This window comes from Sinohyriopsis cumingii, chromosome 18 (assembly GCF_028554795.1).
Source record: "Sinohyriopsis cumingii isolate HCF-2022 chromosome 18, ASM2855479v2, whole genome shotgun sequence".
NCBI classification, from domain to species: domain Eukaryota; kingdom Metazoa; phylum Mollusca; class Bivalvia; order Unionida; family Unionidae; genus Sinohyriopsis; species Sinohyriopsis cumingii.
In genome coordinates this window covers 83,416,844-83,444,706 of record NC_142978.1, presented here as the reverse complement: position 1 = coordinate 83,444,706, position 27,863 = coordinate 83,416,844, and the positions used below count along the sequence as shown (strand labels likewise).

Sequence of the window (27,863 nt, the reverse complement as noted above, 5' to 3'; positions counted from 1 at the left end):
CGTAATGCACGCACCTTTATTTATGCAAATGAAGGAAAGGAGGAAGAAAGAGACTGTTCTAGAAATGGTACTAGTCACACATCCATACCTGTATCAGGGACTTGATGTGGGGAAATAATAATGCTTTCTATCGCAGACAGTCTAACTATGGTAATACAGACTTGCATCTATCAATGCAAAGAAGTCTAGACTGTCCGATTGTCTATGTTGACTAACATCAAGAAAGATAGACGAATCAAAGGCGGATATATATGTTTTTTTCTCATCAGCAAATGTCTAAATAGTTTCCACAAACTCTTGATTAATTGGTTAGCACGATCTATATAATTAATTTCTGTTGTTGAACAATTTAAATAATTGTATATTTATTTATTATAGTGTTTCAAAATAAATAATTAATCTCTCTATAATCTTCAGCATTTGTTTTTTATTCTTTAAAATCTTGAAGCACAATGTTCAATTGTTAAGTTCGTCCAGAGTTGTCTTGATGTATGAGGCATACTGTAGTTAATTTTTCTTTATGACCATCACTGGAAGAGTGAAAAAAGAGAAAACGTATATAACAATCCGATGTACACAAAGTTTATGTAAATTATTATATTTATAACAACACAGAGCCTAGCTACGTTCACACATTACTGGCCCTACAACTGCTGACAATCTGAGTATATCTGATTTAACTGTTATATTAATACTTAGGACACGGGCAGTTCATGATCATGTGCATTTGACTCTTTTTCATGTCTCCTTGACACCAGATGAAATATTTTCAGTGATTCAGGTTCGACAAAAATCTGTAACGCTTTGCTGTTTGTATCTATTCCAAAGATTCCATTGTCCAATTTTCACTACGTGCATACACCAGGTCATTTTTATGAAATACATCGATACTAATGTATTGTGCGGAGTGAATATTGTTCATGTTACAGATTTATTGAAATCATACCAATCTTACCAAATGAATGTTACACATCAGCGTTACCGATTATGGTGATTGGCAATTGAAGCTTAAAGACCTTATTGACCAACTGTCATTGTTAATCAGATACAGAGGGGGTTTAATTGGCCTCGTAATCAGTGCACATATACATTTATTATTCTCTTGTGTGATTTGCACCTTGAACTGTTTGATAAAGTTATGTAACTTAGGTAACGTAACTTTACCAATCATATCTAGTTAATATTACCTAACTCTTTCTAGAGACCGACCATTTTCAAACATCGAACTTTAAGGGAAAATAATCCAGTTAACAACCGAAAATAGTTTAAATAAATTTTGAGAGTCAAGTTTAGATAAAAATTAAGAAAGATACAATGTTTGATAGATGCTAGCACTGCTGAATGATTTGTTCCCCAGCCATCAAGGAAAATATGTATAGCCTCGCAAAACATTTTTTCTCAACTAATCACCGGGTCGAGGGATTTCAAAGGAGGAATCACCCTTGATCTTTCCACTATTAATGATGGTCATTCCAAAACGAATGTTAGACCATACCACTTATCTCTATGCCGGTTCGTGCATACTATTTATAGGATTCCACCCTGAAACTACAACAGTTCTCGGTAAATATATATTTATCTTGCAATAAATCTCCATTGAGTGCTAAGTTGTGTCATTTAGCTAAGCGATGACTTTGCAAACTTTGATAGTAAATTTTGAGTCCTTAAGATGTTTCTATACAAATGAGTAGATAGAGGTATGTCAGTTGTCTGTAAGGTTTATAAGATCAAAACAGACATGAATGTTACAAACAACAGCATCGGTTTGATCGTATCTGTGGTACGTTATCTAAGACCAGCCCAATAAGGAAGTAGGAACTGTATATATTGGGAGGTTTCAAACAGTGTCACCAAGCATCGGGTGGAGAGAAAGAGGAAACGTGAAAGAATCATTTGCAATTCTGGTAAAGGCGAAGTTATTATGGTAAGTGATAAAATATTGTTTTCATATATATATATATATATATATATATATATATATATATATATATATATATATATATATATATCACAACAAAAATTGTAATATTCGGAGGATTTAACCTTATTCTTTGATATCAAACTTTATTATTTTTTTAATAGATATTTTTCAATTTTGCAGTTCTGGCAAGGAAGAACCACGTTAACCACATTCCCTATAAATACCGTATGAATATGATCGTGTTATTTTGAAACAGTTTTATACTCTAGCAATGCTAATTGACGAACGTTCTTTGTACGTCTAATACATGCATTTTTTCACTGACTGCGTTTTCCATAGATATAGGTTAACATCACATTTATTTAGCTATTCTCTCTCAAAAAAATTAAGTGTGTGGGTGTCTAAGATAATTACTAATTTTGGTTCATCTCATTACAAGGATTTTTTTTGTCATTCCCTGACTTTTGTGATAATCTCTAGTACTAAAATAGTCTCATCACTAGACTACAGTCAGCACACAGAACGAATTCTCGTGCGCCTGAAGCCCTTATGGACGAACGTATTGCGCAGAAAATTAAGGCGCGGGAAAGCGAACCGACATTCGTACTCCCCTTCTTTTTGATTAAATTGGTCTCATCTCAGACATAAATATTCTCAGCTCAGTAGATACACTTGAAAAAGGCTCATTATGCACTGAAACAAAAACAAGAATCATTAAACGCTGATCATTTTCAAAAATGTACTATTTTTTTAAACCAAAATTCAACTTGTTGTGAAAATTTTCCAATCTAACTTGCTTTTCATTTTTTCCTCTCAAATTGAAAATGAAATTGCTTGAAAACAAAGAATGGCAATTAAAATAAATTTCATTTGACGGGAAATGTTGTGAAAGTATAAATAAAATTTCAGATTTTGAAAGAGCGATGCTCTACAATCTTGAGTCAGTTTGACTGGTAAAACAAGCCTATCTGTGTGTTAAACTTTTGTCTTAGTTATGTGTATGGTATTATTTATTTTTCAGATGGCCTCTATTATGGTTCGTCTTACTATGATTGCTTGCGGTTTACTCTTTGCTATGGGTGGTCCAATCGACGAAGGCAGAGATATTGAACAAATTAACCTGGAAGATCTCCTTGAGGAAAGACTTCTGGCCCGACTTGAGGAGGCTCAGAGGGAGACTGCACCACAGGTACGTATCAAGGCACGTACAATATATCTCCAAGGTTTCGGATTTCGGTGGAAAATTAATTTAGTTATGGGAATTACAATGTCATCTATTCTTGGTCGTGGCTTCTATGTTATCTCAGAAGACTGTTCAAATTCGATTGTAGTACAGCAACAGCAATATTCTCCTTATTCTTGCTGAGATTGGAGAATTGAATAACAAATAACAATGAAATGAGATTAATGAGATTACTATGATCGCCCTCATCATTATCAGCCTCATCGACATCATCATCATCATCGTCAATATTATTATTATTGATTAATAGAATGCAAATTAATGATCATTATATTTAAAATAAGAGTATGTTATCTATTTGACCCAGAAGTTCTTCATAGTGCTCCGTTGTAGCAAGCACTTTATATTCGCCATAAGGTTTTCGGAACCTCATATTCAGTTTGTCATTTCAGTAAATGTATGTCTATGAAAACATGCCACTACTGCATCAATATGTGCTAGAAGACTTGTTTACGTTAGTGTGTTGTTATTCTTTTGAAATGAAATTATGATGAATAATTACATGCAGTAGAATATGAAATCTCCTCTTACATCACGAAACGCCATTCATTTAGGACGATTGAATATAATAGTACTAAGTTTGAAGCCACCTTGTGTATGGTCATTAACTATCAATGTATTTGCAAACTGCACAGTTTGGAAGTCTAAGGCAAGTCGGCTGTATGTACGTTTTTATTTCTCATTAATTTAAGATATTATTTATTCCACGACTTTATTGATATTATATTATTATTAGTTATTTGACAATAAACATCAAAATCTAGAAAATAACTGTAATAGAAGCATGACTACCGCAATCATGTAACGAATAATCTTAAAATTGTGGGTGAGAATTAACCACTTGTGTATAAGAAGGACTGCGAGACTCACTTTTGCCTTAGAGAATTTTACACTATGTAATACTGAGAGCCAACGTTAGCTAATTACCTCACACCTTATAGTTTTATCATATATATGTATGAGACAAATTGTTTTTCAATAGAGTGCTGTTACTGCTTTTGAAATAAAATGATGATGAAAGTTCACATACAGTAGAATATGAAATCTCCTCTTACATCAAGGAACCTCTTTGACCTGGGAATATTGATTGTAATAGTAGACAGTTTAAAACCAGCTTGTCCATTGGTTTAAACCGTCAATGTAATTGTAAAATGTTCAGGATGGTAGTGTGAGGCTAGTCTGCTGTATGTACTTTCTTTTCTTTCTTTTCTTAAAGCTGTCGGTAAGAATAAACCACTTATATACAATAATGCACGTAAGACTCGCTTTTTCTTAAGAGCAATTTATACTATGTAATACTGAGTACCAGATTTAGCTATTTAGCTCATATCTTATTATTTTTCAACAGAAACCTGAGGATTCTGACACAAATGGAGACGAAAAACTGACCGTTCAAAAACTGAATTCTGGCATAACCAAGATCGACATCACTTTGGACAATAAACTGATTGAGCAGCGTATTCTAGACTGTGAAAAGGTATAAATATTGACTCAACACAGTGATAAAATTAAAAATGTTCCTAGAGTTATCTATCTTTCCAGAACGTAAATGTGAATGTCATAAATCTTTAGATAAAAGCAACCAACATGATGAATTCGGTCTATTTAAAATGATTCTGGAGTTGTAATACTCTATTATATGTTATACTTGATGATGTTGTTCAATCCGAAGGACTCTAACCATAACTGATAAGGATAATAACTAAAGTTGAATTAATATAGAGAGACACTGGAAACTAGATGTAATGCAACAACAGTGCTAGCAAGCTTCTTATCATTAAAATTGTACTTTGCATTTTAATTTACTTTTTGTATCTTAAGATAAATAAAATTGTCTTGCAGTCTTGCACAGTTCTATGCATTATCTGTGAATAAATTCATGTTGGCATAATTAAAGTGGTAATCCTTGTTTTGATATGTTCAGTAGTAGTCGGACAACTATAAAGGTCATGCTAAATAGCATACCATTGTGAATTTCGATAATTTTCATCGCATATGTGAACTCTAGTAGTTATGTAAAACTTTTCAAAATTTCTATACAATATCAATTGCTTTCCAAACCCTGTTGACAGCTGTATTATTATCACGGGTAAAAATTTACAATTTGATCCATTGTTTGCCAAGCCAGACATTTCATTTTACCGGAATTTTTAGAGTATGGTGATACAAACAAATCTGTACAATACAAGCTTAGAGACGTTAACTTGTTGTAATTAGAATGTCTCTATTTAACATGTCTCATGTTATAGGTCTTCGCTGACAATTTTTCACATTCACGGAATCTAAAGCTAAAGTGAGATTATATCTCAACCACATTATCTGATCGACCAATGTTTGTTGGAAATAATAATTATTATAAATAGTTGATATACCAACGTTTGATATTATATATATATATATATATATATATATATATATATATATATATATATGAGATACACAAGCTTACGTGAATTCGAATTCGTAATCTTCTATATGTCATTGGTTTATTAATTCTGACATTTTGTCATCAAATTTTAGATAATATGATTATATTGTCGCTTGTTTCATGGTTTAATGTTCCACGTTTGTAGTTTAGGAATCGGTTATTGACTCTACCTTATATTAAGAATTATCACAACATTATTTTACAATTGATTTTGCAATTGTTACCAAATATCTTCTTGTGATCATTATGAACATGTTTGGACCGTTATGGGACCATGAATCTGGCTTCCTATTTTGCATACTCAACATACTCAACATACAGGGGTACGAGATGATCATCACCAATGACAATGGTAGAAGTAAGAGAACTGAAGCTTGTTACCTGCACAAAATGGATCAAGACCTCCTTGATTCTGTCTGCAAGGAAAAGGGAGAAAGGGTATGAATCTAACGTTACTATAATTTTAGCCTTGCTGAAAACACATACAAACATATTTGCCTACAAAACAAATTATATTCATATTGGCATTCACTGCTAACTTTAATGCAGAAACTCTCAAATTTCAGTTATTTATGTTCCAATGCAACATTTCCTACAAATTGCAATGTATACCTGATATTTAATGTTTCCTTTAAAATTCACCATATCTAACATAAGTATCCATCAACATCTATATAATCAAGAAAACTAAACTCAGAAAAGTTGATGTTGTCCAAGGATTTTTAGTGTAATAATGCATTATCACCGAAAGCACCCTGCTATTCAACGAGAAATTAAACATTCTTCCAAAGGGGGGATTTTAAGTCTAGTAAACCTTATATGTTTTATATTTCAGGATCGTATAGTCTACAAGATAAAGCAGGAGATAAAGGACAAAGATTTCCTATCCCAAGACGGCCCTGACAGCGTCTGCAAGAATCGGCCGATGTTTATGATTGTGCCTGTAGAAAAACGAAGCCCAACAGGTACATGTATATTTACGGCAAGAATATTAACATGTTTTATTAGATTCCTCAAGATCCTCTATAGCAAGATAAGGATTTTTTTCATCGAATACAATTCCAATCTAAACGCTAACATTAGTATTACTCAGATTGATACTTTTTTGCGTTGAGTGCCATTAACTTACACTCGCTCCGAATTTAAAAGTAAATACTACCTAAGAGCCATGGAACATGCGATTAATTACCTTCGAACACATTTGGAAATGCCTGATTGTGGCAAACAAATGATATCTCAGAAATATCGAAACGCACCATTAGAAATCTTTTACGCGTACGAAATTGTCAAGTTTTATCTGCCCATGTTGACATTTGTCAATTCGTTGGTTTTGTTATCATCTACAAAACTAAGATAAAATATATTAGAAAATGGCCAGACTCACTGTAGAAAGAATTTAATTATTGTCTGAGTTTAATAAAGGAATCTTTACGCAATCATAGAAAGACCACGTTGCACATGCGTGCTATATGTTAACATTCTTCGGTTTTATGGTCTTTATTTACGGGAACTATCACACATCAATCACGAAATCATATAGATCTAAATTTTAATATTCATATTTAGTTTGGTAATTTGTGCCCGAGGATATTGGATTCTTTTCCATTGAATTTTTTCTTGAAATTATTTCACAGACACATAGCAGAGTTGTTCCCGTATATTTCCTCTTTAGACCTCCTCATGTACCATTACAATAGCACTAGAATTTTAGGCTCTTGGTCGTGTTTGAGTAGAAAAGTGTTTCTTCTAATCCATATCTTTAGTTGTGTACCCTCCATCTGGTACATATCGATAACGAATAAAGTAATCTCTATTTCTCCTTTCATCTCTTGCAACCGCATATGAGCATTATTAAAAAATAGTTGTACAAATTTAAATGTAAATGAAACATATTTTTACAACGTAAGGTTGTATGACTATCAGTCCCGTTTATATTTCCCATCATACTCAGGATGCTTAGACATGATTAGATTTGGAGTCTTTTTAATTTGCCACATACTACCACCATTGCACTTACATGAAGATAAAAAGCTAACGTCCTCACAAAATTATATAATTATATTGTTGTGTTTCAAGCAATGTACATGTATCAGCTTATATACATTTTCTACAATCACATGACCAGTTGTCCATCAGTTAAATCAATTTTTGCTTGTTGGTAAATCAAATGACAAATGACATTATATTTTGTATTTATTCCAGACGCATCCAAGGATAAAAGATCTTGTTCTCAGGAGTGCTGCTCATGGGGCTGGTGGTGGGGCCGAAATACTTGCAAAGCTCAGTGCATGAAATGCTGAATAACTAAACAAAAGTGAACATTCACTTTGCATGCCTAATTCCAACAAATCTACTGCAAGAAAATGAAAATCATTGTATATCCAAAGAAAATAAAAGTCTTTTAGACTTGATTATTGTGTATTTTATTATGCTAATATATCTACTTAGGAGAACATGTCTGAAGAGTTACAAGAATGTACATCATACGCATTCCATCAGTGGATGTACATTATTTAATGATAGATATTAAACAAAATTACATACAAAATGAAACCACTTGCCAAAATTGAATCTGCTGTTTGATTAGAATGCTCACAGTGAGCTAATATGTTTCACCTGAAATTTGTGAGATACATCAAAGAATATTATTCGGTCGGTAACTTCATTATAGCAAATAAAACCACGACACCGTCATACAAGCACCTACTAGCAGGAACACGAATAGGTTTTCGACATAAAATGTGAGGACTGCTACTTACATATACTTCACCGAGTATATTAAAGGTTAGTTTGACAAATAAATACCAGCTGATATATAAAATAGTAGAGTAGAGAATGGATGGGAAAACGTGGAGTTAAGTACACATATGACAGTTGTCAGCATACAACATAAGGACTTTTTAGAACTAAACGAATACCATCAATGATGACAGGATCAAATTTGATAAAATGGAAAACTTCCTCCATAAATTTCCACCAAAAATATATTAAAGATATACGGTATAAAACTTGAACGCAATAGAAGATACAATTCAAAATTACAAATATAAGCAAAACGAGAGAAACAAGCTAAATAGGAATTAGCGAAACGATTGCAAGAGAGAAGAAGAAACTAAGAAGCGAGCGAGAAACAAAATACTGAATGCCTTATAGTTTATAATTTAGTTAAAATCAAAGGTATGCTTGACAATTAGTGATGGACTTAAGATTTTAAAGACTCATTAACAATCATTTCACTTGATCCAACTCCAACAACTCAGTATAATAATTTAATGATACGAAATATTTAACAGAATTTTAAAAATCTGCTACACAGGAAACAACTAGTCCATATGCAAGACGCTAAACAGCTTTGACAACTACACCTTAAGACCTTTTTAGTGATTACTCGATTATCAGGTTGGAGACCAGGCGGTCATATGAAATAATGTAAGAATTAACTAAATTTGGCAGTATGAAAATAACTGGATGCCGAATGTTTTATTCGAATGTGAAAGTACACAGGCTATCCAAGTTAATAATGTGTGCATAGTCCTCATATCTACCTGAAATTACGAAAATCTTTGTCTGAACGTGGAACTACGAGTGTGAAACAATGTAACATACTGTGCAATAACAATATAATTCCACAATATATAACATTTTGTTTGATGATAGACATAAATAACAATAAAAGGTTCATTGAGGTTTTGTACAGCTGTACCAGACTATACGTTAAAGGCTTTTAAACGCTAAAACAGATGTTAAGCAGTAACCTATGAGTACTGGAGACAACCTGAGTCTGAGAGGAAGCAAATCTTGAAAACTTGATACTAGTATACCCCTAACCCTAACGGAATAGACAGAATCTAAATATCGGTAACATGATAAATTTATTTTCGGAACTCGTGTCAAAAACAAAACCCCCTTGACAGTGCTTTCGACTCTTCGTTGTTTCAAAGTTATATGAGAATAAAAGATTTGTCGAACTAGGTTATTGCTGAGATAGCACATTGTGACAAGATTTAAGCAATATAATGCTATCAGCTGTTAAGCAGCCAATCGTAACTCGTCAAAAGTTAGGAATATGAGTACACATTATCTAGACATGAAGGATACCAATAGGGGTGAACTCTTTAATCGTATATATTCTACGCCCCAAAAATAATATATATATATATATATATATATATATATATATATATATTCTACGCCCCAAAAATTATATATATATATATATATATATATATATATATATATATATATATATATATATATATATATATATATATATACATTGCCAAACATGCGACCCTTGGTCGATATACGATCAACCTTTAGGGGACCGAGGTCGCCTAAAGGGTGTATCTAGTGTCAGGGTGTATCTAGTGTCGTCCAAAGGTCAAACGAAATTTTCTACTGTTTCTGTGAAAATAAAAGTGTATTAGCCACTTGAGATATGCATATATAAATGAGATAGTAATAAGGTTAAAGCTTATGTTGAAGTCAACTTTATTTAAAAGGATGCGTAGATGTTTACATTTTAATATATATATATATATATATATATATATATATATATATATATATATATATATATATATATATATTCAAGGTTTTTTGTATCGTCAAGGACCATTTGGTTCTGAAGCTTTGTGTGGGCCTCCTTAGAGTAGATAAATAAAATTGTGTGTCCGTGTTAGATGATAGATCTTAAAAATAACAGAGAAGGAGATTAAGAAACCTAATGATATAAGGACTTATTGCATACACATGTTTTCAACTCCTTTTTTAAGCACTTTTATAAGTCTAATGACACACACTTTTATTCCAGTACATTTAATCCTTCAGCTTTATTTTAAGACTTACCAATTAAAGTATACCATTTCCGCTGGAAAAAAGGATTCCTAAGATAAATATGGACTAAGAATTGAGTTTACTGATTTGATTATTATTTTGTGAAGTACATAAAATCTGAGCTATAATAAAATTGTATAAACATGAAATTCCTTAATTAAAATATTTATATGTCCGATTTTTTTATAACCTATCCTATCTCAACATAATCTAGCATATTTCTGACGGTTTAAAAGGTTAAAAGAAAACTTATTCTGGCGGAGGGGATTATGTCCTATCGTTCGTTTCTTTGTGTGGATTTTATCCTGCACCGAAATAACATATGGGTTATTATATATAATTTGTCGGTAAATTGTAAACAACAAATATGAGTGTCTCTGGTGCCAGGAATGGTATGGTTTCCCACATGTTAGAAAAAGGGCAGTAAAATTTTGGTTGTAAGTAGTGGAGATTTTTGTACACTTAATCCCAATAATACAATGCAAGGCGTCCACCCTAATATTTATGTTGCATGAGTGTTTGTTACAAAATAAACAGTGTTGAGTAGCATGTTCCCTGGTTGTCTGACAGGGTAACTAGAATATATCTCTCACACTTGGCAGCCCATAATGCCACTTCTCCATAGATTGAAGTATACCTACTAGTCTGACTATGCCTACTCTGAAGTCTGTTTTCTGATGGAGACCGCTCCTGACCTTATGGACACGCTGATATCACCCAGTATAATAAGGAGACGACTTCTAAGAACGACACTTCATTGCGAGGACAAATGCCGAGGAAGATGATTCACTCTACGAAGATGAAAAAGTGAATGAACGAACATCACTGACCTCTTCACCACCATACCATCACTGCAAGGTGCGTCCAAGACGGAAAATGATTCAATAGACCTAAAGATATATTTTAGCTTCCAAATGACTGAGTGGAAGCAAATGTTAAAAACTTGATACTAATATAGCCCTAACCCTAACCGAATAGACAGAATCGAAATATCGATAACATGATAAATTTATTTTCCTAATTTGGGCCAAAAACAAAACCTATATGTCACAGTCATTTCGACTCTTCATTGTTTCAAAGTTATTTGAGAATAGAAGATTTGTCGAAGTAGGTTATTGCTGAGATTGCACATTGTGACAAGATTTAAGCAATATAATTCTATCAGCTGTTAAGCAGCCAATCGTAACTCGTCAAAAGTTAGGAACAGGAGTACACCTTATCTAGACATGAAGGATGCAAACAGGGGAATACACTTATATATATATATATATATATATATATATATATATATATATATATATATATATATATATATATACATACATACATACATACATACATACATACATATATATATATATATATATATATATATATATATATATATATATATATATATATATATATAGAGAGAGAGAGAGAGAGAGAGAGAGAGAGAGAGATGTATATCCAACATTTTCCGGAAATCATCTCGTCATGCAGAACAAGTAACGGATGGTCGTCAAGTATATATAAGTACACGATAGCTGTCACTATGCAAAATATAAAGAAAACTTGGAACACCGCGATACCGAAGAACCAGAGATATTGTAGTAAGATATCACAACACACACACACACACACACACACGCCACATATATATGTATGTATGTGTAACTGTGTGGGCGTTAAATAATGATGAAAGGAAGGCTTGTTTGGGAACTTTAATTGTTAATTTCAGTTAGCAAAAGAAAAGCCAGACTTGTGATAATGTGCCATTAACCTAAAGACATACAGCTGCCTAACATCTTATACTTTACTGACGTAAACATTATTAATTTGTTCTTCTTTGTGTGAAGTTAAATTTGTTTCTTTCATCACGCGAATTTCTTTATCTGATAAATGACGGTGAAGCTTCGCTTTTCAGCGTTGTCATTGATGACAACATCTTCAACTTGCATTGTAATGGTCGATGAGTTTCCAAGCTTACTAATGACAATATGTGTGCGTTTTCTACTACAACGTCCTTTAGAATGTTGTTAATCTGCTACTTATTCTATAATTAATCAACTTCTGGCATCACAGCGAGGAAAATCCAATTAATATAATTGCAGACATTCTGCAATCTCCGGCATCAAATTTCAAAAGTACTAGAAAACGTGTAATACGAACATCAAAAAAGGGAAAACATGTTAAGAGAAGATAAATGAGAGACAGCATTTCAAAATGAGCTATTGCTCACCAGAAATGCCACCGGCAAAACATGTCACAAAATTACTACATATTTTGTATCTAACCAAATACAAGGACGAATCAACTAAATGACTTTTAGTGGAGTGAAGAGAAGCACCAAAACAATATCGCTTTAGTTATCTCAAAAAAAGGCAGACTATGGTCCAGAAGAGTTAAAATCATGTAATACACAGAGATGCGTTCTATCATTGTACTTGTGTACATATATTACAAGTTTTGTGTGCTGTATATTCATTAATGTCACTTTGATGTTCCTGTTACTATTACATAATAATGAAAATAACTAAATGAAATCTCGTTTGAAGAGGAATGAAGTCATCCATACATACATACATACATACATACATACATACATACCACATTACATACATATATACATACATGCATATGTACATACATATATGCATACATACATACATACACACACATACATACACACACATACATACATAGATACATACATACATACATACATACATACACACACACACACATTCATACATACATACATACATACATACATACATACATACATACATACATACATACATACATACATGCATGCATGCATGCATGCATGCATGCATGCGTACGTACGTACGTACATACATACATACATACATACATACATACATACATATAAAATTACATGCATTCAAACTTAGAGCCATCCATCCATACATGGAGTCTGTTTCATACTGATATCATTTTCGTCCCAAAATGTGACATTCGATTTTTGGATATAATGATAGACACAGGATCGTGTAACTGTATTTACATTCTCTTCAACTGCTGAAGGAAAATCCTGGGAAACCTCAGTAAGAACAACCGACCTAAGGGAAGCTACTGGCAAGCTTTCACACATATGAAGACTGTCCGATCGCGAGACACAAACCCGCGTGGATAGAGGTGAGATGGCAATGATGCGAGGAGGGGAGTGCTTGAGGCCACTCTGTCCCACTAGGCACAATTTTAATATTGTGAGATATGTAAATACACTTACTGAATCAGAGTCGGTTTGCTGAGCATTAAATTGTAAAGTTTCTCTCATCAGCAGAACAGTACAAAGAGATATTGCAATGACTCTCTCTCTCTGTCTCTCCATTTTAGACTTCGTATCGATTAAACTGTTTTTCCTCTGGCCTTCATAAATTCAGTACGATGGTAATGCTAGATATATCAATTACAAATTGCATATTAAAATATATAATGCAAATTTTCTTTGCCTATGCACATTGAATAAGTAACAGAAGTATCTTTAAGATTTCCCTGTGATTAGTTCTAAATGTTAGAGAAAGATGAAAATAAAAGAAAGACGATGTACTAGGACAGACACTAAGCAATGCCTTACACTGGAACAGCAGTAGTGTTAAAAACTGAGCAGATTTGATAGAAAAGCTGTTGTAGCTAATAAAGGTTTTGTGCAGAAACTTGTCCTTCCTTATGCTCCTAAGACTTTGGAGAATTATAGGTTAAATACATAGAGACATGGAGAACAAGTGAACAAATGCTAGCATGAAACATTTTATAGACATTAATATCTATCTTTCCATTTGACAGGCTATGTATGTATGTATGTATATATGTATGTATGCATGTATGTATGTATGTATGTATGTATGCATGCATGCATGCATGCATGCATGTATGTATGTATGTATGTATGTATGTATGTATGTATGTATGTATGTATGTATGTATGTATGTATGTATGTATGTATGTATGTATGTATATGTATGCATGTATGTATGTATGTATGTATGCATGTATGTATGTATGCATTCATGTATGTATGTATGTATGCATGCATGCATGCATGTATGTATGTATGCATATATGTATGTAATTATGTATGTATGTATGTATGTATGTATGTATGTATGTATGCATTTACGTATGTATGTATGTATGTATGTATGTATGTATGTATGTATGTATGTGTGTATATATGTATGTATTTATTTTTGTATGTATGTATTTAATTTTGTATGTATGTATGTATGTAATTATGTATGTATGTAATTATGTATGTATGTATGTTTGTGTATGTATGTATGTATTTATTTTTGTGTGTATGTATGTATTTATTTTTGTATGTTTGTATGTATGAATGTATGTAATTATGTATGTATGTATGTATGTATGTATGTATGTATGCACGTATGTATGTATGTATATATGTATGTAATTATGCATGTATGTATGTATGTTTGTGTGTGTATGTATGTATGTATCTGTGCATGCATGTATGTACGTATGTATCTATCTAATGTAATTGTTCATGATATTGATAAGGTGGAATGAAGCATTGACGAATCGGACAATAGTAAAACTTTTAAAGAGAGTTACATGATAAAACAAATCGTAAACAGTAGAAACATTCGATGTTAGAACAAAACAGATGAAAGTATAAAAAAATAATGAAATGGATAAAATGAATATATCATTAGTTGAAAGAATTGTTTGAACACGGTAAGTTAATGGGAGCAAGTATTATTTATATTGATGTTAGTATTGTAAGGTTGAATGATCATAATAGTTGGATCGACGTTCACAATACAGGGTTGGATAAAATTTGACCATGAATCAGAGGTTTGATCTTCATTATAAACCAAAATGCATTGTGCTGGTCAGAAGATAGTAAATATGTCAAACATAAAAATGAAACGTTTAAAAGATATATTCTCTGCTTTCTTAAACCCAAGAACTGCAGACAAAAATTGACAATGATAAACCACGTTTATTTAAACCTCTTATGTTCATTTGATTTGAAATTTAATATCATTGTGATATAAAATTAAACGAGATTAATGCGACTCTAGGGACTCAACCTAAGTAAAAAGAGTAGCAAAATCCAACAAGGTTAGCAAATGAACACCATTTTTTCAATCTTTTCCTTATGAAAGCAAAACGAACAGAACATATTCGTTAAAGTGTGTTGTAATCGTTCCCACGCCAATTGACTTTCAGGGTGATAGGCAGTTGATTTAAGCTGTTGTGTGCCTATTCTTGCATTACTTGGTGGAAAATTCCAGAAATTAGTAAGATTCAATTGATTTAGAAAAACCATAAACTGTTTTAAACTTTATTAACGCTTTTAATACAGTTCTAATTGTGGTAATCCTCAAAGGAATTTCCTCTGGAAATCTTGTAGAAACACACATTAAGGATAAACGCAGTCTACTATTTCTTGCTAAATGGTTTGTTCAATGCAGGAATAGGTTGCAAATGAACCTTAGGTATCTCCTGATTGGGTTTTCATACCATCTGACAAGTGTAAAAAGATTTACGAATATCACTTATAAGTTTCGGCCAATACAAATTATTGAAGATACTCTGATCAGTCTTTTTTTTTATCCACAAATGACTAGCCATCGGAATAACATGATTGAGATTTGAAAGTACTTATATGAATCAGAAATGAGTTTTACCAAACCTTCGATGAGAGGAAGACGTACTCACAAATTGTGAGCAGCTTTTCTTCCTAACGTTGCAACCTCTTGCTCATCAAAATAGGTCTGGAGGTCACAATGGACTCAATTTTTGGACTCTTTAACTAAAATGAACTGTCGGAGATTACCATACTTTTGAAAAACATTCTTTGCTGAGCACTCCCTATCACATAATTCTTTTTCCCTTGCAAAATTGACAAAAGTCGTTCCAGTTTATTTTCTATAATTCTTAATCTCTTGTCGATATGCCACAGGTACCAGCTCATAACCCTTTAACATACATTCATTAACCACCTTGTCGCTAGCATTGTGCTATGCTGACTTGACTGTGAACTTCACGACCTTTCAAGTCGATAGGCAGAAGATTTAAATTGTTGGATGCCTAACATGTTTGAAAATTCTGGACATAATATTTCACCCCTGAACAGATTAGACAGATTTGGGAAGGCCATATTATTATACAATCTTTATCAAAGCAATTTCTTGTCAAAGGAATTCCCTGTGAATATGACTTAGGAATGCCAATTATTTGACAGCACACTGAGCACGCCTTACCCGTGGGTACCACGGGTTATCTCCATTTTCACACAAGGACCCAATGTTTCACAAAACAACAGAATCGGTACTTGCATGGCTTCAGGTGCTATAATAGCCCTCTGAAACAAAAAGGAGATCTCAGGATCTTGTTCCTTGCAAGCAGCGAGTTAATAATTTAATCACATTAATGAAGCTAAAGATGATTAGTAGTATAATTTTTATCGTTGTGCCTTTTGATTAATGAGTACCAAGAGTAATCAAAAGTCTGTCCATTAAATACGGTAAGTAAGGAAATAATTTTCTGACCACCATCATTCTCAAAACTTTTTTATGCCATAGTTAATGCAACTGCAAAAACACGGAATAAATGAGAGACCTAAATTTCAATAGCATCTACATTTTGATCCAAGCAAGGCTTGTCAATTACAAGTGGATTAAGCACAACCTTATTTCCAATTTGGGCACTGCTTAATAAATGAAAGCCTTCAGTGTGTAGATAAGTCGTGAGACTAAGTCTGATGACAATGTATCAGAATGGAGGGGAACAAAATAAAGATAAGAGAGCGCAGAAAGAAATAAGGATTTGTGAACAGTCTTATTATTGATATCTAAATGTTCTGCTAGATCGAGATTTGGAAGTTCTCATATAAGACAGAGATGGATTTATACCAAACATTCAATAAGAGGAGGACGTACTCACAAATGAAGCTTTATGGGTTATTGAATCATCATTATAAGCAGCTTTATCGACAGATTTGATCCCTTGCCAATCCAGTTAGGTGTCTGGTTCACAATGTAGGCAATTCATGCCTCTTTAACTATCATTAGCTGTCTGAGGTTATCATAAACTTAATATACTTTCTTGGCTCAGCACCACCTATTACATTGTTCTTTTTCTTTTGAAAATACGACACACTGTCTGCCCAGTTTATTTTCTACAGTTCCTAAACCTTTCTCGATATGCCACAGGTACCAGCTCAATATACATTCCTTAACTACATCGTAATGAGCATGCTGCTGTACAGACAGGGAAGTGTAGACTTTAGGAGGTATCAGGTTGATACGCAGAAGATGTAAATTATTGATGCCTACTTCAGGCATAACCTGTTGAAAAATTCCTTACATAATAATTGGCCCTTGATCAAATTGGCCAGATTTTGGGAAGCCAAACTGTATAAAATATTTTAAAAAAAGACTTTGTCAACAGTTTTACTACCCAATAGACTTTCATGGGCTAGACAAAGAATTTCAAGTCGATACGACTTAGGGACGACAATGTAACAGCTCACTGGTCAGGTGTCACCAGCGGGTGCCTGAGGTGGTTCTCCATTTTCGCATGAGGCTCTATGTCAACAAAAGGGGCCCCGAGTGGCCGAGTGGTCTAAAGCTCTCTCCGTTGCGGATCACTGCCATCTCACTTCTGTCTGCGTGGGTTCGAGTCTCGGATTCGGCCAGTGTGGGTATCTGAGAAAGCTTGCCAGTAGCTTCTCGTGGGTCGGTGGTTCTTTCTGGGGTTTTCCCGGGTTCTTCCTCCACCATTAATACTGGCCGCCATGTATAGCCTATCTATAGCTGAAAAATGGCGTTAAACCCTACAACAACAACAACAACAACAACAACTATGTCAACAAAATCAAACACAGGTACTTGTGTGGTTTACGTTTCTCTAATGACCCTTAGAAACAAATAGAAGATCTTAGGATATTGTACCTATTCGACAATGAGACATTATTGTTTGTCACCCTGAATAGAAAAAAAATGAATAATAATAATAGGATCGGAGAGACCAATACCTATTGACTGATCAATTCAATGTGCAAAATGACCTCATGAAAAGGCTGACCAATAAATGTGTCATCTAAAGGAATAATTTTCTAACCAGCATCATCCTCAATAGCTTTATTTGTACTGTAACTGCAAAATGTGGGTTATTATCAGGGATTTTATTTTCAATTGGATTGGCTTTCTGATCCCAACAAGGCTTGTCAGTAACATGTGCATTAACCAGAAACGTTTCTGAAGCTAGGTCAGTGTCTGATAATAAACGAATACCCTCGATGGGCAGAAATTTAATTGTTCCAACTGTCACGAGTCCTGAGAGTAAGTCTGATGACAAAAAAATTTACACAATGGAGAGGGAAAAAATTGTACTATACTCCCTGAATAAAAACGCTTAAAAGAAGACTTCTCATAAAGGAAGAAGGAAAGGATAATAAAAAACTCTAAGGAGCTCCCGTGTCCCTTAAACCTTTAATATATATATGTTTGGCAGAACGATTAATATGTGATATAGAAACTGTCGACATGAATGGTTCATTATTCTCCATAATAGTATAAAACTGGGGTTTGTTTGAACGAACAAATGTATAACTTTCTGTTCATGACCGAGCCCTTGACCTCTTAGAAATAAGAACATTTGATGGGTTAGTCAAAGTTGAAATACGATTATTTTTCATTTTATTTGGTTACTAACTGCTTCAGTTTACTTACAACGTGATTGGCTAATTTATAATGCACTTTGTAGTTAAGTTTAATTCATAGCTGAACTATTGTAATAATGTCACATCATTTTCCTCTGCTTTATTTGTCATTCGGAATTAAAAATAAACTGCGAAGGGCCGTGCAAGACAATTAAAACACCTTAAAGATATATTGTAATCTTTTATAAATTGAAAGAATGTGTGAGATCCTTTCTTTCTGGCTACTTCACTCTAGTAGCTTTGAGTAAGTGGCCGATGTACAACTTTCATAATTCCTTTACCAAATGGAAGCAGGTATTAATTAAGATTTATTCAAAAGCCGAATAAACACATTGTACTACTAATAAACAGGCAAAACCCAAAGCAATGTTCCAAAACGGTGGGTCCAAATAAACTGTTGACACATAACTCTGCAGCCACTACTGTGGTAATTGAATTTCAGATGTGTATGATCAGGAACAAGCATGAAATAATCTTATCTGCAGGACTTACAAAACTTATGAAACTATTGTTGTACAAAATCACATAAATGAAAGCTTCCGAGAACAAAATGGAACCAACGAAACCAATAGAGCCATTCACGAGGAATAAACAGAAGTCGACACAACATTATATAATTACCACAAACTTCTTAAAGAGAAAGGTTTAAAGAGAAAGTCGCGATAATTAACAAGATTACTACGGCACTTATAACAACTTGTTTTCTTTTGTGCTTATAATACATTCGTTAAAAACATTGTTCTTGACCCGAGCACCCAAGATTAATATCTCATGAGACTCATATTTGATTCAGTCTATTCTGTTAGGTCTATACTAGTATCGGGGTTTCAGAATTAGCTTCGACTGGGACATAAATCGTTACCAGTATCCTTACGTTACTGCTGCAAAGCTGTCTAAGCGTGTATATGTCTTGAACTTATAGTTTGGTCGAGGCCGCTCAAAACCTCTGTGTACTTTATATTGCTCTTCCTGTCTATTATAAAAGAAGCAGTTACGTCTTGTGGAATCGTAAAGCTACTGCACATTATGTTATATTGTTTCAGATATGCCTTCGTGGTTGTCTTAAAGGAATGATCTTCAAGTAAAATAATACAGCTGCAAGTTCAGACAAATTTTTTTCTAATTTCAGGTAAAAATGAGAATTGTATTCATACTTGATTAACATTGATAGCCTGTAATCCTTGACATTCGAATAAGATATTAAGCAACTAGATGTTGACATATTGCCAAATTTAGTTAATTCTTACAGAATTTCATATGACACCATGGACTCCAACCTGACAATCAAGTAATCCCTAAAAAGATCTTGTCATAGCTATTTAGCGTCTTGCATGTAAACTAGTTGTTTCCTGTGTAGCACATTTTTAAAATTCTGGTAAATGTTTCGGATAATTAAATTCTTACACTGAGTTGCTGGAGTGGGATGAAGTGAAATGACTGTTAGTGTGTCTATAAAATCTTAAGTCTATCACTGATTGTGAAGCATTGTCATTGTCATTGTTGTTAAACACAATTTTTCAGCACATGATAGTATACATGGCAGCCAATATTAACGGTAGAGGAAGAACCCTAGAAAAATCCGGAAAGATCCACCGACCCACGAGAAGCTACAGGCAAGCTTTTTCACATACCCACAATGGGCGAATCCCGGACTCGAATTGCCAAGCAAACCTAAGAGTTTAAGTAAGTTATAAACTCTAAGACATTCAGTATTTTTTTCTCGCTCGCTTCTTACTTTCTTCTTCTCTTTTGCAATGGTTTTGCTAATTCCTATTTAGCTTGTTTCTCTCGTTTTGCTTATATTTGTAATTCGGAATTGTATCTTCTGTTGCGCTCAAGTTTTATACCGTATTCTTTAATATAAATTCGGGTGCAAATTTATGGAGGAAGTTTGCAATCTTTTCACACATTTAATTCTATCATCATTGATGGTATTCGTTTAGTTCTAAAAGGTCCATATGTTTTATGCTGACAACTGCCATATGTGTACTTCATTCCAGGTTTTTCCATCCATTCTCTAGTCTTCTTTTTTATATATCGGCTTGTATCTATATGTAAGAGGAATCATTAATATACTCGGTGAAGTATATGTGTGTAAGTAGTGATAAGATGGTTCATATGACCAGTCCATTTCTTCGGAGAAACGTTTAAATTTACATTTTTAAGGTATAGTCCTCGTCTTGACATAGCCTTCAGTCGATGATAGAGGGTACGTTTATGGTTTCAATAGCTGAAGTTGTCTCTGTGTGTTTTGTGTGTGTGTTTGTAGCTTAGAAATCACGTCATACATATGCATATTTAATACTTTCCGACTACTCGATTCTGAAATTAAGAATTTATTCGTTTTGGAATATAAAAGGTTTCACTATGTTAATCCATTACCATTATTAGACTGAAAGCTACTAAAAACAGTTTTACTCATGACTAGCAATATTTTTATTTGTTTTGACTATTGTAACTCTAACGTCTACTCATTGTATTTACTTTAGAACCTTTACTGTATTTAGCGAATGACTGCAACTGTCCAGGAATAATTTGAGCCATACAGAATATATTGCTGCAGGAAAGATTTGTTCCGTAAAAAATTATATAGAAATATCGGCTTTTATTAAAGTATATCAGCCTTAAATTAAGTGGGGCTAATGTGACAGACTTTTCTATATCTTTTATAATTTATTGTGGTTTTTTTTGTCCTTGCATTTTATGTCGTAAACCTATTCGTGTTCCTACCAGTAGGTGCTTGTATGACGATGGCGTGGTTTCATTTGCTATATTGAAGTTACCGACCGAATAATATTCTTTGATGTATCTCATAAATTTCAGGTGAAAACATATTAGCTCACTATGAACATTCTAATCAAACAGCAGATTCAATTTTGGCAAGTGGTTTCATTTTGTATGTAATTTTGTTTAATATCTATCATTAAATAATGTACATCCACTGATGGAATGCATATGATGTGTATTCTTGTTACTATTCGGACATGTTCTCCTAAGTAGATATATTAGCATAATAAAATACACAATACTCAAATCTAAAAGACTTTTATTGTCTTCGGATATACAATGATTTTCATTTTCTTACAGCAGATTTGTTGGAATTAGGCATGCAAAGTGAATGTTCACTTTTATTTAGTTATTCAACATTGCATGCACTGAGCTTTGCAAGTATTTCGGCCCCACCACCAACCCCATGAGCAGCAATACTGAGATCAAGATCTTTTATCTTTGGATGCGTCTGGAAATAAAAAAAAATATAATCTCAGTTGTCATCTGATTTACCAAGAAGGAAAAATGTATTTAAATGATGTACAACTGGTCACATGATTGTATAACATATACATAAGCTGATACATGTACATTGTTTGAAACACAACACTATAATTATATAATTTTGTGAGGATGTTAGCTTTTTATCTTCATGTATGTGTAATGGTGGTAGTATGTAACATAACAAAATAGACTCCAAATTTGATCATGTCAAAGCATCATGAGTATGATAAGAAATATAAACTGGACTGATAGACATACAACCTTACATTGTAAAAATATGTCTCATTACATTTAAATTTGTACAACTATTTTTCAATAATGCTCACATGCGGTTACAAGAGATGAAAGGAGAACTAGAGATTACTTTATTTGTTATCGATATGTACCACATGGAGGGTACACAACTAAAGATATGGGTTAGAAGAAATACATTTCTTCTCAAACACGACCAAGAGCCTAAAATTCTAGTGTTATTGTAATGGTACACGAGGAGGTCGAAAGAGAAAATATACGAGAACAGCTCTAGTATGTGCCTGTGAAATAATTTCATGAAAAGATTCAATGGAAAAGAATCCGATATCCTCGGGCAAAAATGACCAAACTAAATATGAATATTAAAATTTAGTTCTTAATGATTTCAAAATTAATTTGTGATATTTCCCGTGTAAAAAGAGCATAAAACCGAAGTGTTAACATGTAGTTCGCATGTGCAACATGGTCTTTCTATGGTGGCAGCAAATTGCGTAAAGTTTTCTGTATTCAACTCAGACAATATTTAAATTCTTTCTACACTGAGTCTGGCCATTTTCTAATATATTTTAGCTTAGTTTTGTAGATGATAACAAAACCAACGAATTTACAAATGTCAACATGGGCAGCTAAAACGTGACTATTTCGTACGCGTAAAAGATTTCTAAAGGTGAATTACGTTTTTTCTGAGATGTCATTTATTTGTCACAATTAGTCATTTTCAGATACGTTCCAAGTTAATTATTCGCATGTTCCACGGCTCTTAGATGGTATTTACTTTTAAATTCAGAGCGAGTGTAAGTTTATGGCACTCAACGCAAGAAAGAATCAACCTGAGTAATACTAGTTTTACTGTTTAGATTGGATTTGCATCCGATGACACAAATCCTGATCTTACTATAGAGGACCTGTCGGGCTTCGTTTTTCTACGGGCACAATCATAAACATCGGCCGATTCTTGCAGACGCTGTCAGGGCCGTCTTGGGATAGGAAATTTTTGTCTTTTATGTCCTGCTTTATCTTGTAGACTATAATATCCTGCAATATAAAACATATGAGGTATACTAGAATTAAAATCCCCACTTTGGAAGAATGTTTGATTTCTCGTTGAATAGCAGTGTGCTTTCGGTGATAATGCATTATTACACTAAAAATCCTTGGACAACATTAACTGTTCTGCGTTTAGTTTTCTAGATTATGTAGGTTTTAATGGATACTTATATTAGGTATGGTGAATTTTAAAAGAAACATTAAATATCAGGTATACATTGCAATTTGTTGTGAATCTTGCATTCGAACATAAATAACTGAATTTGACAGCTTCTGCGTTAAAGTTAGCAGTTTATGCCAATAAGACTAAATTTAGAATAGTAGGCCAAGATGCTCAAGAAATGATAGTAAAGTTAGGAACATACCCTTTCTCCTTTTTCCTTACAGTCGTAATCAACGAGAGCATGATCCATTTTGTGCAGGTAGCCAGCTTCAATTCTCTTCTTTCTACCATTGTTATTGGTAATGACCATCTTGTACCCCTGTGTGTTGAGTATGTTGATTATACAAAATAGGAAGCGTGAATAATGTCCCATAACAGTCAAACATGTTTATAATGATCACAAGAAGATATTTGGTAACAATTGCAAAATCAATTGCAAAATAATATTGTGGTAATTCCTAATATTAGCTAGAGCCAATAATCGATTCCTAAACTACCAAAGTGGAACATTAAAACCATGTAAGAAGCGACAATGGAATCATGTTATCTAAAATATGATGACAAAATATCAGAATCAATAAAGCAATGACATATAGAAGATTACGAATTCGAATTCACGTAGGCTTATGTATATCATATATATAATGTCTAACGTTGGTATATCAAATATTTATAATAATTATTATTTCAAACAAATATTGTTCGATCAGATAATGTGGTTGAGATATAATCTCACTTTAGCTTTAGATTCCGTGAATGCGCAAAATTGTCAGCGAAGACCTATAATATGAGACATGTTAAACAGACATTCTAATTCCAATAAATTAAAGTCTCTAAGCTTGTAGTGTACAGATTTGTTGGTAAGTGTCACCATATTCTAAAATATCAGGTAAAATAAAACGTCTGCTTTCACTAAGAAGGGATCAAATTATGTATGTTTATCGGAGACAATAATACGTCTGCATACATATTTTGGAATTGAACGGAAATTGCTTAAAAATTTTGAAAATTTATGCATAACTACTAGAGTTCACATATGTGATGAAGATTATCGCGATTCACAATGGTATACTATTTAGCATGAATTTTAAAATTGTCCGAATTCTATTGAAAGACACTTTTAATAACAAAAAGCTTGCTGGCACTGTTGTTGCATTATACCTCGTTTCCAGTGAATCTCTATATTAATTCATCTTCAGTGATGTTCATCAATTATGGTTAGGATTATACTGTTAAAAAATCATCGATTATAACATATAATAAAGTATTACAAGTCAAGAATCATTTTAAATAGACACAATTCATCATGTTGCTTGTATGTATCTAACAATCTAGTGCATGGGATACCTATTTAGGTACTGGAAAGATTTATAAATGTAGGAAGAATTTTAATTTTATCACAGTGTTGAGTCAATATTTATACTTTTTCACAGTCTAGAATATGCTGTTCAATCAGTTTATTGTCCAAAGTGACGTCGATCTTGGTTATCTCAGAATTCAGTTTTTGAATGGTCTGTTTTTCGTCTCCATTTGTGTCAGAATCCTCCGGTTTCTGTTGAAAAAATGATACGATATGAGCTAAATAGCTAATGTTGGTAGCCAGTATTACATAGTATAAAGTGCCCTTAGGCAAAATGGAGTCTTTCAGACCTTCTTATACACAAGCGGTTGATTCGTACCGATAGTTTCACTGCCCACCTGTACATTCTACAAGTACATTGACAGTTTAAACAAATGGATAAGGTGGCTTTAAACTTTGCACTATTACAATCAGTCTTCCCAGATGAAGGAGGTTCCTTGATGTAAGAGGAGATTTCATATTCTACTATATGTGAACTATCATCATCATTGTATTGCAAAAGCAGTTACTACACTCTATCGAAAAACAATTCAAAGCTTGGATTTTAAGAATGTTGTAAAAGAACCCGAGTCCAGTTAGTAAGAATAAGAATATTAAATATTGACTCTGCTAGATAGTCCTATATATCAGTGATCTCAAGGTTTTACAATACTGCGTTCGTGCCATTTCGATGCATCAAGTTATGATGACTTTCTTGTCTATCGTGATTTCTTTTAAGTGTACATTTGATCCAATATGATGCTGAATAGATGTTAAGATATTGTACTAAATATGTATGGTGCCAGCTGTGTGTGTGGATGTAACTATTCGTTTTGTTTTCAGTGTCATTCATTTATGTTCCTCGAGTTGAGCTGAGTTCACTCGTTCCTCCAGTGGTCCCGTTGCCTGTTTCACAATAGTACGTGCTCAGGAAGTTAATTATCCGTTGAGAACCTCCGCAATGTTCTTATGAACATGTAACAGTCTATATTAGTGAATGCCTTCCGTGGTTACCTTAAAAGCGCATTAAGTGTGATAAATGTCCTTAAAATTAGGGGTCATCAGTTGCTACAAGATTCTAAGAATAAGAATTAGCACCCAATATGCAAAAGAGTGATGTTGCGTGCGCTTCTCAATAACAACATAGTATAAGAGCAAAATATGGCAAATTAGACAGACAATCATTCAAGCAAGAACTATAAAATAGTCCTGATATAACGTCCCGTCGCCATATTCGTAAATCATTACATGATATTGGTAGGCTTAGCTACCTACGGTATCGCTCTCGTCTCCTGTGAAAGAAAACGCAGCAACCGTTATATATGCAATATTTCATTTTCTAGAGGGTGATATTGACACTAGTTAAGTGAGAGCTTGTATGACTGGATATGGCAAAAGCAAATAGAGCAGAATCGATGGTCTGAGCTGCATACAGTTTCTGCAAGAAATCGAACAATATATTGATATGGATCAATTGAAAGAGAATACAAAAAAACGATTTTGGATGTTAATAGTCAAAGTGAGAAAACTGATATCAACATTCCCATATTGCAACATGAAAAGTTTATTGATCTAAATAATTTGTAAAGGATACACTAAACGTTAATTCTGCAAATGTTATGGAAAAATGCAGAAATGAGTGTGCTCGTTTTGAAAGAGATGATACCAAATAAGGATGCGAAAGTTAAGAAAACTCGAATCTAGCATGGGCAAGGCAAGGGAGTCGGAAATACGTTTGGTGGCCGACCTGCGTGCATTGGCAGTAGTAACAGTCAAACAATGGTTTGTTGGAAAGCTACACGCCAAAACGAGAAGCAAAATGAAACAGTAAGTGCAAAGATTCATGGAATTCAATTTCAACTTACAAACTGTATACAGCTGTCTTGCTGATAGGCAAAGATGACCAGTTTTTCTTGCCTATCTACGAATTCAGCAAATGCACCAAACATAACACCGATTATAAGTGTAATCGATAATCATCATCAAGTGTCAGACCAAAAGGATTAAGGAAACATCGGCTTCAGACAGTGGGCAGTATAACTGCAGAAATGCTGCAATCTCCGGAATCAAATACCCCAAACAAGACAGCACACGGTGAATACGAGCTACAGTAAAAGGTAGCTGATTACAGTGGGCAGAGTGTATCAACTCTTTCACACAAGCACACTAAATAACTATTTAGCTACAGTAAAAGGTAAAACAGGAGATAAGAAAATAAATCAATATCAGCTATCGATAAATAGCAATGCCCCAGTCAAAACGTTTCAGTGGAATACTACAAATATTGTATCTAACCTAATACATGTACGATTCAGCGAAATGTCTTTCAGTTGTTATCTCGTTATCTCGTATTAAGGCATATTATGGCCCAGAGCAGCTAAAGTATGTAATGTACAGACATGAATTGAATCTCGGATTGAATATTACAAACATTCGAATACTACAAAAGGATTCAAATATGAACTGAAAAACTTATACGATTCGTGTTTCTGTTCCTGAAACAAGAGTGGTTAGTCTTATGTTTGTGTTAGCCAGGGAATTTATGACTGATGAATGATTCCATGTTCCCACACGTCGTGCGGTTGAGTGATTGGTTATAATTTGCATGACTACTCTAAACATATTAACTTGGAAAGCAAAGGATATTATTTCAGCAACG

At 33.4% G+C, this 27,863-nt stretch overlaps 1 protein-coding gene across 1 annotated transcript; it reads left to right on the top strand.

The window, feature by feature from the left end:
• Window positions 1-1,766: 1,766 nt before the first annotated feature.
• On the top strand, window positions 1,767-8,003 carry LOC149777181 (uncharacterized). The gene is made up of 6 exons (XM_089942798.1): window positions 1,767-1,924; window positions 2,943-3,110; window positions 4,513-4,641; window positions 5,914-6,030; window positions 6,428-6,557; window positions 7,795-8,003. Exons 1-6 carry the CDS (start codon window positions 1,922-1,924, stop codon window positions 7,890-7,892), a joined length of 645 nt encoding a protein of 214 aa, XP_089798924.1. The 5' UTR covers window positions 1,767-1,921; the 3' UTR covers window positions 7,893-8,003.
• Window positions 8,004-27,863: the final 19,860 nt, after the last annotated feature.

Bases quoted from the DNA above. Each gene is read 5' to 3' on its own strand.
- LOC149777181 (XM_089942798.1), top strand. The intron at 3,111-4,512 runs GTACGTATCAAG...ATTTTTCAACAG, and splicing joins AGAGGGAGACTGCACCACAG to AAACCTGAGGATTCTGACAC. The intron at 4,642-5,913 runs GTATAAATATTG...CTCAACATACAG, and splicing joins GTATTCTAGACTGTGAAAAG to GGGTACGAGATGATCATCAC.